Below are 14804 nucleotides of genomic sequence, written 5' to 3'. Positions count from 1 at the left end.
CCTACCAAAGTGGATAACCTTGCATTTTTCACATTATATTCCATCCACCATGTTCTTGCTTACTCACTCAGTCTGTCCAAATCCTCTTGAAGCCGCTTTGCATCTTCCTCACAACACATATTCCCACCCTAGCTTTGTGTCATCCACGAATTTAGAAATATCACATTTGGTCCCCACATCCAAATCATTGATATATATTGTGAACAGCTGGGGCCCAAGTGCTGATCTTTGCAATACCCCACTAGTCACAACCTGCCAACATGAGAATGACCCTTTATTCCTATTCTCTGTTTTCTGCCTGTTAGCCGATCCTTAATCCAAGCTGGTGTATTACCTCCTATCACAATGTGCTTTATTTTGCTAACCAACCTCCTGCGTGGGACATTATCAAAAGCCTTCTGAAAATCCAAGCACACTGCGTCCACCAACTCCCCTTTATCAATGTTAGTAACATCCTCAAAAAACTCAAACAGCTTTGTGAAATATGATTTTCCATTCATAAATCCATGTTGAATGTGCCCAACCAGATCATTATTATCCAAGCGTCCATTTATCACATACTTTATAATAGATTCTAGCATTTCCCTACTTCTGATGTAAGGCTAACAGGTCTGTAGTTTCCTGTTTTCTCTCGCCTTTCCTTCTTAAATAATGGGATTACATTTGCTACCTTCCAATCTGCAGGAACCATTCCAGAATCTAAAGAATTTTGGAAGATGATCACCAACGCATCCACTATCTCAATAGCTACCTCTTTTAGCACTCTGGGATGTAGAATATCAGGTCCTGGGGACTATCAACCTTCAGTCTTTTTAATTTCTCCAATATAATCTTCTTAATAATACCAATTTCCTTCAATTCCTCATTCTCCCTAGTCCCTTGGATCTCTAATTCTGGGAGATTTCTTGTATTTTCCTCAGTTAAGACAGACACACAGCAATCATTTAGCTTCTCTGCCATTTCTCTATTCCCCATCATAAATTCTCCTGACTCTGCCTATAAAGGGCCCAGAATTGTCTTAGCCAAACGTTTCCTTTTTACGTACCTATAGGAGCTTTTACAGACTGTTTTTATGTTTTATGCTGGTTTACATTCATATACTGTTCTCCCTTTCTTTAACAGTTTCTTGGTCCTCCTTTGCTGTATTCTAAAATGCTCCCAATCCTCAGGTTTACTACTATTTCTGGCAACTTTATCGGCCTTTTCTTTTAATTTTACACAGTCCTTAATTTCCTTTGGTAGCCACAGTTGACTGACTTTTCTTCTTGGGTTTTTGTGCCTGGAAGGAATATACAGTTGCTGTAAACTGTGTAATAATTCTTCAAAGACTTCCCATTGCCTATGTACCATCATACCTTTTAATGTATTTTCCCAAGCCACCTCAGCCAATTTGCCCCTCATACCTTCATAATTTCCTTTGTTCAAATTTAACACCCTAGCTTCAGATTGAACTACCTCACTTTCAAATATAATGTAAAATTCTATCATATTATGGTCACTCATCCTGAAAGGTTCTTTTACAACAAGATTATTAATTAGCCCCTTTTTATTACATAATACTGGATCTAAAATAGTCTGTTCTCTAGTCGGTTCCTCAATATACTGCTCTAGAAAACCATCCCAAACAGATTCTACATTTTGCTCTTCCGATCTGAAATCCACCCTTTCTAAAGTACTAATGCAATCCCTTATCAGTGCAACACGACATTCTATTCCTTTTTGGCTGTCCTTCCTAAATGTCGAATATCCTTGAATATTCAGTCCCCAGTCCTGGTCACCCTGCAGCCACAATGGCAATTAGATCACACCCATTTATATCTATTCTTGCCTTTAAATCATCTACCCTGTTGCAAATGCTGTGTACATTCAGGTAGGGTGCCCTTAACTTTGTCCTTTTGACATCATTCCACATTCTAAGCTTAGTTGATGCTCATCTTTGTTTCGTCTGCCTTTGAATTTCATTTGCTACTTTTCTACTTTCCGTTACCAGCTCTACCTCCTTCCAATTTGAGCTACCCCTCAGGTTCCCATCCCCCTGGCAAGCTAGTTTAAACACTCCCAACAGCACCAGCAAATCTCCCTGCAGGGATATTAGTCCCAATCCTGTTAAGGAGTAACCCATTCATTTTGTACAGGTCCCATCTGCCCCAGAGCCAGTCCCAATGCCCAGAAATCTGATGCCCTCCCTCCTACACAAATTCTCCAGCCACATGTTCAATCAATCAACCCTCCTATTCCTATGCTCACTAGCACGTGGCACTGGGAGTAATCCTGAGATGACTGTTTTTGAGGTCCTGTTTTTAATTTCCTTCCTAACTCCCTAAAATCTACTTTCAGGGTCTCAACCCTTTTCCTACCTATGCTGTTGGTACCAATGTGGGCCACAACCTCTGGCTGTTCACCCTCCCTGCAGCCACTCCATGATATCCTTGACTCTGGTGCCAGGGAGGCAACACACCATCCTGCAGTCATTTTTACCGCTGCAAAAATGCCTGTCTGATCCCAACTACCAAATCTGCTACCACTATTGCTCTTCCACTCTTCTTCCTCCCCTCCTGTGCAGCTGAGCCACCCGTGGTGCCATGCGCTTGGCTCTGGCTGCACTCCCCTGAGGAGCCATCGCCCTCACCAGTATCCAAAATGGAAAACAAGATTAGTAAGCAAGATAGATTCAGGGCACTCCTGCACTACCTGCCTGGTGCTCTTAGACTGCCTGGCGAACACCCATTGCCTCCCTGCATGTACGCTCCTATCCTGCTGTGTGATCACCTCCCTAAATACGTTATCTACTTAGTTCTCTGCCTTATGGATGCACAACAATGGTTCCAGCTGCTGCTCGAATTCTGAAACCCAGAGATAAAGCTTTTGCGGCTGGTGACACTTCCTGCAGATGTTTATCTAGGACACATGGCACGTCCATGACTTCCCACATAGTGCAGGATGTACATTCCACTTGGCCGAGCTGACCTGCCATACTATAATTTTAAAAACTATTTATTACAATTATAATCAGTAGAATAACTTATCAGTTACCCACCAGTTTCTTTCCCTGTACCAAAGTCAGAGCCAGCTACTGGAGGCTGAAAAAAGGTAGAAAAAGAAAGCACCTCCCTCACTCACCAAACTCCCACTTTACACTTTGTGCACCCAAAGCAGCACTCGGAGCAGCACTGAGAAAGGCACTGTTTTTATGCTCCCTGAAAAACAACTGATCGAAGCTCTGAAAACCAGTTTAAGTTAGCTACCTAATTAACTAGCTGCAGCTGCTCTGAGAGAGTTTGTATACCCCTGTTTTAAGGCTGGAATGAAGCTTAACTTTTAACTTGAGTAATTTTCAGTTAATTGCTAAATTAAAGAAAAAACTAGCCTTTAGATAGAAATTGACCCTTAAAACGCTCTCACTCACCAGCTCTCTATGCAGACCCTATCCATCTGCACATACTCTGTGTTCTATTATGCAGCCTTCCCTCTATCCATACCACCATTTTACAAATAGGATACTTGCTAGAACATATAATAGATTATGGTTATCCTAAACTTTGTTTTTCACATTCCTTTTGTTATTTACACTTAAGTAGTTCAGATTAAAAAAAAAATATTCCATTGTTCTCAAGATGTATAAGTTAAACTATTAGTAACTCATACTGTTCTACAATTCTATGGGCATTCATAGCACATTGAACAAGCAGTTATTATTCATGTCTGAACCTAGGCTTATTGTTGTCTGAGCAAGGGCACCACTGAGGTAAGCTGATCTCATCCTCACTGGGCATCCAGAGCCACATACTTCCAGCAGGATCGATGGGTTGCAATCTAGTACAAAGGTTCTAGTATTTTTTTTAACCTCACTAGCATAGGACACAAATGCACCATGGCTAAGACTAATTAACTCAGCACAGGTTGAACCTGGCACTTTCCTGGTCAATGAGGTTCAGTGTAACACCACATAGCATATTGCATCTAAATAATATTTAAACTGCTTTACCCAATAATTCTTACTCAATATAAAAAGAAAAAAAACTTGCATTTATATAATACTATGCATGTTCCCAGGTGGACATAAAGAGACCCGTGGCATTTTTCAAAAGGCAGGAAGCAAAAGAAGCAAATGCTTCGCAGTAAATTATGTACTTTTAAAGTCTAGCCGCTGTAATAATGTAGGAAACTTGAAGCCAAGTTGTACACAGAAAGGTCCCATAAACAGTGATAATCTGTTTTAGTTGTGTTGGATGAAGGATACCAGGTGCCAGGAGAACTTCTTGCTCTTAGCAAAGTGCCACACCTGAAGGGGGCAATCAAGGCCTCAGTTTAACATCTCATCTGAAAGATGGCACCACCACGAAGTGTCAGATTATGTGCTCAAGTCTCTGGAATGGGGCTTAGATTTACGATCTTTTTAAATCGGGGAGACTACCCCCAAGGCAAGGCTTTCATCTTGGTGTCTCTAAGGGTCACCTGAACTTTGGTGGCTAAAAAGCACTTACTTCAGAAGCCACCACTTTCAAGACAGTTTACAACCATTTTCTTCTTAAATGAAGGAACATATGTATCCACCATGCTAGAAATAAGAAGCATAGCTTTATACTGTACCTTTGAGTCTCGTGTGTGAAAAATGTTGGGGTCATCTGTGCTGTCCACCATGATTTTAGGACGTTCATTCTCCTTTGATGACTGAGAAGATCCCATGCTGTCAGTACGGTGGGACTTGTGCCCTCCATGGCGATCTGCTCCCATGCGGTCACTGCTGGTGTTCCCCATTATCCTGACAGTATTGGTATTATTATTACTGCCAAAAATTCAAAAAAAATAGTCCCACAATCTTTATCTGGGTACCTGAAATAAAAATTTTTAAATATTTTAATGGAACTAGAAACATACTTTTACCATTTAACAGAGAACACCACCAAATACCTGGACAACATTCAGGCCGGTGCTGATAAGTAACATTCACACAACACAAATGCTAGGCAATGACAAAAGATAATCTAACCATCTCTCCTTGACATGGTCATCATTGAATCCCCCACCATCAGCATCCTAGGGGTTACCAATGACCAGAAACTGAACTGGACCAGCCATGTAAATACTGTGGCTACAAGGACAGGTCAGATGCTGGAATTCTGCTGGCAAGTAACATACCTCCTGACTCCCCAAAGCCTGTCCACCATCTACCAGGCACAAGTCAGGAGTGGTGGGATATTCTCCACTTGCCCGGATGAGTGCAGCTCCACCAACACTCAAGAAGCTTGAAAAGATCCAACACAAAGTATCCTACCTGACCAGCACTCCAACCACTATCTTAAATATTCACTCCCTCCACCATCAGCGCACAGTGGACGCAGTGTGCACCATCTACAAGATGCACTGTAACAAGTCAGTAACTTCCAAGCCTGCAGCCTCTTCCACCTAGAAGAGCCAGGGCAGCTGATGCATGGGAACACCATCAGCTGCAAGTTTATCTCCAAGCTACATATCACCCTGACTTAGAACTATATCAACGTTCCTTCATTGTCACCTTGTCAAAAACCTGGAACCCCCTTTCTAACAGCATTGTGGGTGAACTTACACTACATGGACTGCAGTTCAAGGCGGCGGCTTACCACCACTTTCTCAAGGGCAATTAAAAATGGACAACAAATGTCGGTCTTGCCAGTGACACTTGCACCCCATGAATGAATATTAAAAAAAACGTAGAAACAGAGAGCCATATCTAGTGAATTAAGATTTTCCTAATATGATTCAGATTTTTGCCCTGTGTTGGCCCTGAGTTTTTATCCTTTTTTTTCCCAACTGGGATTATTAAATATCTATTTTTGGGTAAGGGCTATCTAATCATGATGTCTCACGCATCACAACTGCGTGGGGCAGGCTTGATGGACTAGTTGGTCTTTTTCTGCTCATCATTTTTGCTTGTTTGCATCTATTTGCCCATATTTTGGTAATCACAGACAGTTAAAAATAGTCTTTGCAAATGGTGCCTGGCATTAGCAAGTGGGACTAAACTGATCAATCAAATTTAAATATTTGCAAACTGAAAAAAATGGATTAGCAAAGTTTGTACAGCTCAATACCATCACATGGTACACGCGCACAACAAAACGATTGTCAGAGAAGCCTCAAGGATCTTGCATTTTTTTCCTCCTCTTGCTGCAAATATTGTTTTGCATGCTTAAAAAAATTAATTGAATCCAACACTGTAGAAAAAGTAAATACATCCTTTACTAATTTAGTTCTTCCTTTAATACATCAGCTAAAGGGTTAATGGCTTGGAACTGCCTCGACGACTTAATTCACATCTTGCTGGACAAAAATTAAATTCTCTCACAGCAAGGTGGTACATACTTCTGTGAGAAATGGGAGCAGGGGTGGGCCATGATGTCTCTCAAGCCTGCTCCACGAGGAAATTATGAAGGTAGAAATATCTGACAGTACACATTGAGGAAATAACATTGTACTCCCAAAGGCTTCTGGCAAAGAAAACCCAACACATAATTGTAATTTCCCATAGCCTCCTTTTAATACAGTATGTTTAGATAAAAGCAAAATATTGCTGATGCTGGGAACCTGAAATAAGAACAGAAAGTGCTGGAAATGTTCAGGTGGTCTGGCAACATCTATAGAGAGAGAAACACAGTAAGTGTTTTGAGGCAAAATGACTCTTTTTCAGAACTGATAGCATGTTTAGACCCGTGAATAAGTCCATACAAGACACCAGCTTCCTGATAAAGTTCCTAATGCAAGTCTGGCATATGTATTTTGCTGGAACGGTTGTTGAATCACCGCAACACAGCAAAGCCAGACCTGGCAGTACAATTGGGGATTACTGCAAAATGAATGAAAGTGAAGCAGAGATTACCAACAATCAACCATAATTTGCATTTACATGGTACCTTGAACACAGAAAAACATCTCAAGAGGCTTCAAAAGGCATAATCATATAAAAACGGATACCGAGTCAAATGAAATATTAAGACCGGTAGCCAAAAGTTTTGTCAGGCATGGGTTTTAAATAGGGCCTTAAAGGAGAAAAGGGAGGTGCAGAAATTTAGGGAGGGAATCCCAGAGCATGGAGCCGAGACAGCTGGAAGTGTGACTGCTGATGGTTGGGTAAAGCTAGGGCACAATTTACAAAAGGCTTGAGTCAGAGTTTAGTGAACTTATTGGGGTATGGACAGATTGTAGGAGCAGGTAACAGAAATAGGGAATGACACAGTCATATTGAGGTTTAAACAGGAGGATTGGGGAACCTGAAGCAAATATACAACAGCATGCCAGGGTGATGATCAATCCAGCTTGGGGCATTGGGTACAAGTAGCATCATTTTGGAGTAACTGGTGTTTACAGAGGGTGGAAAATAGGAGATTAGCCAGGAGGAGTTTGAAATAGTTGAACTTGGCGGTGACAAAGGCATGGACAAGGGTTTCCACAAGAATGCAGAGTTTGCGGCAGGAGCTGAAAACGATGGCTTTAGTCTCCCCAATATTTAACTGGAGAAAATTATGGTTCATGCAAGGCTGAATGCCAACAATCAGCAAATACATTTATATTAAACAAACGTTCTTGTTGTTTATAAAGGGAAGACTTATGAAGCATTTTGTTCAGTGACAACATTGTTTCAGTTACCTCTGGAGTTTGTGGAGGTACAAACTTCCATATAAGTACACATAATCAAACATATACTAGATCTACTTAAATCACTGAGATACCATCAATGTTCAGTGAACTGCAAAACCAGATTTGGAACAAGTATGATCAAATTATTCAACTGTAACTATCAAATACAGTTAGTTTATATATATTTCTTCCACAAAGTCCAGCACAGATGAATGTGTACATTCCATCCATCTAGCTCCAGGGTTCCCGATAGGGTTACAGAGATCACTTTTGGTGTCGCGAGCTGTCCCTCCTCCGAGGCAGCAATGGTGACTGTGGAGAGGAAACAACCAGCCTGGAGAAGGGACAGCCACGGAAACACTGGATCATTTCTGCCGAACAGCACAGGTCATTCGGTGAGCCCAAAGTGCTCTTTAACTTCAGAAATCACTTCAACAATTAGTTTGAGAGGGATTGGGATGTTTATGCACTGACTTGGCACAGCTAGAGGCTGGCAAGTGTAATTCAGCCACTAACTGAGTGTGGGAAAAACTGGGAATCATGCAGCTCAGCAGGGAATGTGGGTTAATTATGTTTCTGTTCTTGTCTGCCTGTTGGGTCCTTACAGGGTCCAGGGTAGCAACTCTTGTTTTCCAGGTACCAGCAGCTAGGCCAAAAGGAGGGAAGGGGAGAGGGGCTGGTGAGTGAGTGCAAGTGGGGTGGAAGGGGGTTGGAAAGGGGGGCTGCCGAGAGAGGGGAGGGGTTTCAGATGAGAGGCTGCTGAGTGAGTGGGGGAGGTGTGTTGGGAAAAGGGGCATGTATGTCTGCATGGTGGGGGTGAGGGGTTGATTACAATGTTCTGCAGGTGGAGCAGAAGAGGGGTTTCACAGAGTCTTCTGTCATCAGGGAATATGGAGAGCTGGACTGAAATTCATAAAATCATAACATTTTTACAATATGCTTTAAAACACAGATTTTCATATTTATATGATGTATCAATATATGTTAATCTATGGTACCCAAATTTTAATTTACACTAAATGCTACCACGCTTTGTTGATGTTCAGTTTTTGCTGGCGTCTGGGATCACACTTATTTTCAAAATATTTAAAATGGGATCACATAGACGAACAGTTTGGGACGCACTGATCTAGGCTCATCCGTTTATAGAAAATAATCCCAATTCACATCACAAAATCTCTCTCTTGTATAACTCCCGTTTTTTGCCTCCACTTCTGTCCGCAAAACATTGTCCAAGGTATTAATCACTCTGCGTGAAATCAAGTGGTTACAGACATTTCTTGCCCATCCTGGTGCTTGCCCAGCTTGCAATGACTATAATAACCAATGTCCTTACAAAAATAAAGCAAAGCAGAGAACGTGACAAATCTACACACGAATTGTTTTTATAAAGGTATTTCAATATTCTTTCTGCTAATCTTCCCCCCCCCCACTCATCCTCCACGCCACTCATTTATATAAAGTGGGCGGAGGAGGGTAGGTGCTCTAAATTGCTCTCTAATAAAGTTAATATTTACAGGGTGGACGACCGCATTAACTGTAAAAGTTCGAATCGTTGCATTTGCGTCGTTCCAATATACTAAATACGTGGAAAAACCTATATTTATAAAACATGCACGTTCAATTACAATGAAGCAAAAAAAAAAAATGGGCTCCAGCAGCCAGGTACAATTTCCTCTGCAAGTACCGGGCTGGCTTCTCCTGCAAGTGCAATAAAAGATCACTGGCTAGGCACTACTGACTGTTAAAATGCTACAAACGTCGACAACCATGTCTGAACAGGAGAAAAGAGGCCTCCCTAAAGCCACAACTAAATTTAAGTCCAACAACTCACCCGCTATGTTTTGATGGGGGGGGGGGGGGGAGAGACCAAAATAGAAATTGACACATTAAAGACGGTGACAACAGATTATCCACGACCTCTCTTTCTAATTCAGTGCAGGAGGTTATTTATTACCTGGAGTAAAGCGGCAGACCTGTTGCTCCGGGTCTCTCTTTACCTCCCTACCGCCCCCCCCCCCAACGTAACCGCTCCGGCTCGCGCTTCATCCATCGCGCCCAATGGCACGCGTACCCGCGACCATCAGCTGCGCGCGCGCCTCAAGTCAGGCGGGCGCGCAGAATCATACTGCCTCCGCTCCGGGATTCTGATTCAACATCCCGGTGCAACCCACCTCTCCCATCCCACGTTCATTCCCTCCTCTGCCCCAAGTCGCTTTGAGTTACGCCGAGAAGCTGTTGCACTTTGTCCTCCCGTGTTCATCCTCCTGGATTTTGTTTCTTTTTTGGATAGGGGCAGACATGTGGGCGCAATCCTTTGATATAGAACTTTTCATTTATTAAAACACCACTGCGCACAAAATAGAATGTGTCCCTAAATAAGCAAAGTTAACAGGTCCAAGATGAATCACTTAATAAAAGGGTGGGTGGAAACTAGGTTAATAAAAGGGTGGGTGGAAACTAGGTAAATAAATGTCTCACTGCACATTATAAAGGAGAACATTTATTCACTGGGTTTACATACTGTTTCAATCTCAAATATAAAGACAGCATTGAATCTACTTTCTATCAAACTGCTTTATATAAATCTCCCTGTTAACAAATAACCTGGATACTGACTTGATACCTGAATAGATACACAGCTGAATAATAAACACTTTGAAACTATTCAAGCTGTCATCACATTGCTCATGGGTGATCTGTCTTCTGCAGCAGAGCTGCAACATTTAGATATTTATAATCTGCTGAGACCCCTTAAACCCACTGCTCAAGTACCCCATGTGAACAAAGTCTAAATAGAAAAATTCAGATAATTGCACCACTTGTAAATAATCTACCTCCAGCCCAGCAATGATATTCTGGCAGACTGGCTTTTATCATTTTTAAAGATTTGTTTGCATCAGTAACAAGTTATCTGAAGTGTGAATGACACATATAAGACTGTTATATGTACCAGCAAGCAGCCACAATTTATGTTGAGTTAATGAATATACTGTTTTATTCTGTTTTGTATGATGTTTTGGGGTCAATGATATTTATAAACTGAATAGTTGAAATAAAACTTTTATTACAAAGTGTTATGTCTGTGTTAGTGATATTTTTGGCTTCAAAGAGCTGATAATTTATATGTTGTATAAAATTGGTCATCTGAAAAATATAATTTAAGAAACTATCCTGGAGTTAGATGCTGAGGTGGGGTGAGGCTGGTTTCAGTAACTAATAGAAGATGTTTTCATGAAGATTTATTTTTAAGGATGCTAAAATATCTATCCAGTGAGTTTTTCACTATACTGACAATTTCTGCTTTTCATCAATGTAATTGCACATGCAAAGGACTTCTGCGTACAGGATTTTGTTCATCAGCTATGTATGTGTCAGATAGTACACACGGTCAGGCCCACAATCAGTACAGAATCATTTCAATGTACTCGTCAATCTCCCACAGTATTACACATGGAGAGACAAGAAAAGGGTGAAGTCAACTTACCCTGCTTCAGGTGAAGTAGACCTACCCACCTTGAGTTATTGATCCAGGACACACAGATACACTTCAGAACCATTTTAAAGATGTATATTACGTGCTTACTTTTATATTTTCCACTTTAAACTCCAATGTATACAGTAACAATGGAAACATCCTATGTAAATCTGCAACACTGCATTTGCACCCTCCCACCAGTGCTTTTGACACCATCCTAAATTATGTAAGGATTTGTTAGGATACTGTTAATTTGTACTACAAATACACAAATATGACCGTTAGATGACTCCAAAATGTCCTGCAAAACATTGGAGCCCTGTGACATGCATAGAATATGGATATGCATAAGTAATTTTGTCAAAGTGACCTCTAAGATGCACTAAGACTGGGTCCAAAACACTATAGACATACACCCTACAGTGAATAGTTGGAGACCTAACCAAGTAATGGCAGCCTTCTGCTCCAGCTTCCAGTCTTACCTGTTTTACTGCAATATTTGCGTCATACCGTCCAAGAAATTCAAATTGTTGAATATATAGTCCCCCCCTTCTTTCTACTGTCTAGATACTTCTACACCTATCTATACGCTGCATGAATCAATTACTATAACTTATTTATCTTGGCTTCTCTCCTGTTCTTCTGAACCTTGGTGATTGGGCCATGAACATGTTCACACAGATTTTCCACCTCCTCAATAAGGAAGAAAATAAGGGTGGGGCGGGGTGGAGAAAGAACATTTACAGGAGGTGAGTTTTGGTCAGTTTTGGACCTTGATCTTTTAGGAGAGATCTCAAACCATCAGTGTGAATCCCAGCTGTTTTCCGAAAACACAGAAACGTCACAATCACAGGAACTGACAGTGGAGGATAGGCTTTCCATACTGCGCATGTCTCACCTGCGGGGCCGTGATTGGTCGGCGGAGCGTTGCCTGTCTTTCCGGGTTAGACGGATGCTGGAGGTCAGTTGTTTTTGGAGATTGGGTTTGAAGAATTTCTAGTGAATTTGGCCGCCCCCAATCCCCCCCCCCCAAACAGTTGAACACAGACGGCCATGGGGGCAGAGAGTAGTGCGGCCCGAAGCTGCCGGTTGGAAGAGCCGCCGGTAACTCTGCCCGCCGGTCTCAGCGTGTACCAGGCGGTGCTGGAGGAAGAGCAGCTGGTGTCCGTGTTCGTCTATCAGCGGGGGAACGAGGAAGCCGTCAACAAGGCAGCTAAGGTGAGGGGGAGGAGAGGGTAGAGAGGGGATGGATGAGAGGAGGGCTGAAGGGGTGAATGAGAGGGGGGTGGATGGGGAGGGGTGAAAGGGGTGGGGGTGTGTGTGGGGAGGGGTGAAGGGGGGTGGATGGGGTGAAGGGGGGTGGTGGATGAATGGGATGGGGTGTGGGTGAAGGAATAGGGTAGGGAGGGAGAGGGGCATGGGTGAAGGTAGGGAGGGGGAGGGGCGTGGGTGAAGGGGTAGGGAGGGGGAGGGGCGTGGGTGAAGGGATAGGGAGGGGGAGGGGCGTGGGTGAAGGGGTAGGGAGGGGGAGGGGCGTGGGTGAAGGGGTAGGGAGGGGGAGGGGCGTGGGTGAAGGGGTAGGGAGGGGGAGGGGCATGGGTGAAGGGGTAGGGAGGGGGAGGGGCATGGGTGAAGGGGTAGGGAGGGGCATGGGTGAAGGGGTAGGGAGGGGCATGGGTGAAGGGGTAGGGAGGGGGAGGGGCATGGGTGAAGGGGTAGAGGGGAGAGGGGTGTGGGTGAAGGGGCCAGAGAGAGTAGGGCTGGATTTTCTGCAAAGTCTTGCATGGCAGGATGCTGCCTCCGTGCAATCCAAGGGGGAAACGGTGGATGGGAAAACCAGGGTTAGGCAAAACTCTGAATCCACCAGAACCTAGTAATAAATTGATGCAATTGTACTGGTAACTATTAGCAAAACTGACATTTGATTCTCCTTGTAACTAACCTCAACAATACCTCACTGGTCGTCTATATGTAACTGAGAGTGGATAGATATAATGCCCCTGTTGCCTTCCTCCTAATTTCTTCCAAATTTAAATTTGTAGACAGAGCACTTCTGTCAATTTTTGTTCTTGACAAAAAAAACATTGAAAACAAAAAGATTATGTGCATTCATGCAGTGCTGCATACTGGATAGCCCTGTTAAAACTGCCGTAAAAACATACCTTTTTATTTCTGTTGGACTGTGGATTAAAATTACAATGGCTGCAGTTTGAAAGACATGTCCACTGGAGCAGTGTGACGAATATATACAATGTTGCTGTCCTGGAATAGAGTGTGCTGTGATATACAGGTTGGTGGCAAGGAGGAGTCTGGTCTAATGGTGAACCGCCTGGCAACAGTGTTTTAATTTGCTCCTGACCAGGTGACCAGGATTTGTGTGAGAGCAGTGCAGCAGAATAGCTCCTAACCTGAAAGGAAAAAGACCTAAAACCTCTTGCTCCCGTGTGTGTAAGATCCCAGTAATTTCACAATAACAGCTAGCTGGCTTTTTCTCTTCAGATCTCTATAACCTGCTCGCTCTCTGAAAATCCCTGTCATGAGGAACAGGGGAAGATCACTGTTAGAAATATTGAAAGGCAAGTGCTCAACCAGAGATATTGAAAGGCAGGTGCTCAACCAGTGAACAAAAGACTGAAAGCGCCATCTCATGTCATCAACAAAAAACTGAAAAGAATTTGGAAGACATCAATCAAAATCAACCCATCAAATCCTATACCCTGGAATTGGTGCTATTGAACTGTTCTATCCCAGCATTAAAATCCATGATAAAAGCAAAAAACTGCGGATGCTGGAAATCCAAAACAAAAACAAAAATACCTGCAAAAGCTCAGCAGGTCTGACAGCATCTGTGGAGAGGAACACAGTCAACATTTTGAGTCCATATGACTCTTCAACAGAACTAAGGAAAAATAGAAAAGAGGTGAAATATAAGCTGGTTTAAGGGGAGGTGGGACAGGTAGAGCTGGGTAGAGGGCCAGTGATAGGTGGAGATAACCAAAAGATATCATAGACAAAAGAACAAAGAAGTGTGGAAGCTGGTGATGTTATCTAAGGAATGTGATAATAAAGGTACAGATAGCCCTAGTGGGGGCTGGGTTGGGGGAAGGGATTGAGATAGGCTAAAAGGCAGAGATAAAACAATGGATGGAAATACATTTAAAAATAATGGAAATAGGTGGGAAAAGAAAAATCTATATAAATTATTGGAAAAAAGGGGGATAGGAAAGGGGGTGGGGATGGAGGAGAGATGATCTAAAATTGTTGAACTCAATATTCAGTCTGGAAGGCTGTAAAGTGCCGAGTCGGAAAATGAAGTGCTGTTCCTCCAGTTTGCGTTGAGCGTCACTGGAACAATGCAGCAGGCCAAGGACGGACATGTGGGCATGAGAGCAGGGTGGAGTGTTGAAATGGCAAGCGACAGGGAGGTCTGGGTAATGCGGACAGACCGAAGGTGTTCCGCAAAGCGGTCACCCAGTCTACTTTTGGTCTCTCCAATGTAGAGGAAACCGCATTGGGAGCAGCGAATGCCGTAGACTAAATTGAGGGAAGTGCAAGTGAAATGCTGCTTCACTTGAAAGGAGTGTTTGGGTCCTTGGACGATGAGGAGAGGGGAAGTAAAGGGGCAGGTGTTGCACCTTCTACGGTTGCATGGGAAGGTGCCGCGGGAGGGGGTTGAGGTGTAGGGGGTGATGGAGGAGTGGACCAGGGTGTC

At 43.0% G+C, this 14804-nt stretch overlaps 2 protein-coding genes across 4 annotated transcripts in view; one reads left to right on the top strand and one right to left on the bottom strand.

The window, feature by feature from the left end:
• The window catches only part of LOC144692456 (5'-AMP-activated protein kinase subunit beta-2-like), a 52121-nt gene extending 42454 nt beyond the window's left edge, over positions 1 to 9667 (bottom strand). Inside the window, 4 exon segments of the mRNA XM_078561343.1 lie at positions 4591 to 4798; positions 4800 to 4833; positions 9572 to 9632; positions 9635 to 9667. Of these exon segments, the coding sequence (XP_078417469.1) occupies positions 4591 to 4798; positions 4800 to 4833; positions 9572 to 9632; positions 9635 to 9667 (336 nt within the window).
• A 2372-nt stretch (positions 9668 to 12039) lies between these two features.
• Positions 12040 to 14804, top strand: part of scyl3 (SCY1-like, kinase-like 3) — a 58751-nt gene continuing 55986 nt past the window's right edge. For all 3 annotated transcript variants that reach the window (XM_078561351.1, XM_078561352.1, XM_078561349.1), the window contains exon 1: positions 12040 to 12310. In XM_078561351.1, the coding sequence (XP_078417477.1) occupies positions 12146 to 12310 (165 nt within the window). In that variant the 5' untranslated portion in view covers positions 12040 to 12145. The remainder of the gene's footprint in view (positions 12311 to 14804) is intronic.

The sequence above is a fragment of the Cetorhinus maximus genome, chromosome 17, assembly GCF_964194155.1.
Source record: "Cetorhinus maximus chromosome 17, sCetMax3.hap1.1, whole genome shotgun sequence".
Classification (NCBI taxonomy): domain Eukaryota; kingdom Metazoa; phylum Chordata; class Chondrichthyes; order Lamniformes; family Cetorhinidae; genus Cetorhinus; species Cetorhinus maximus.
The sequence above is the reverse complement of the archived record's forward strand: the minus strand, read 5'-3'. Positions and strand labels throughout refer to the sequence as shown.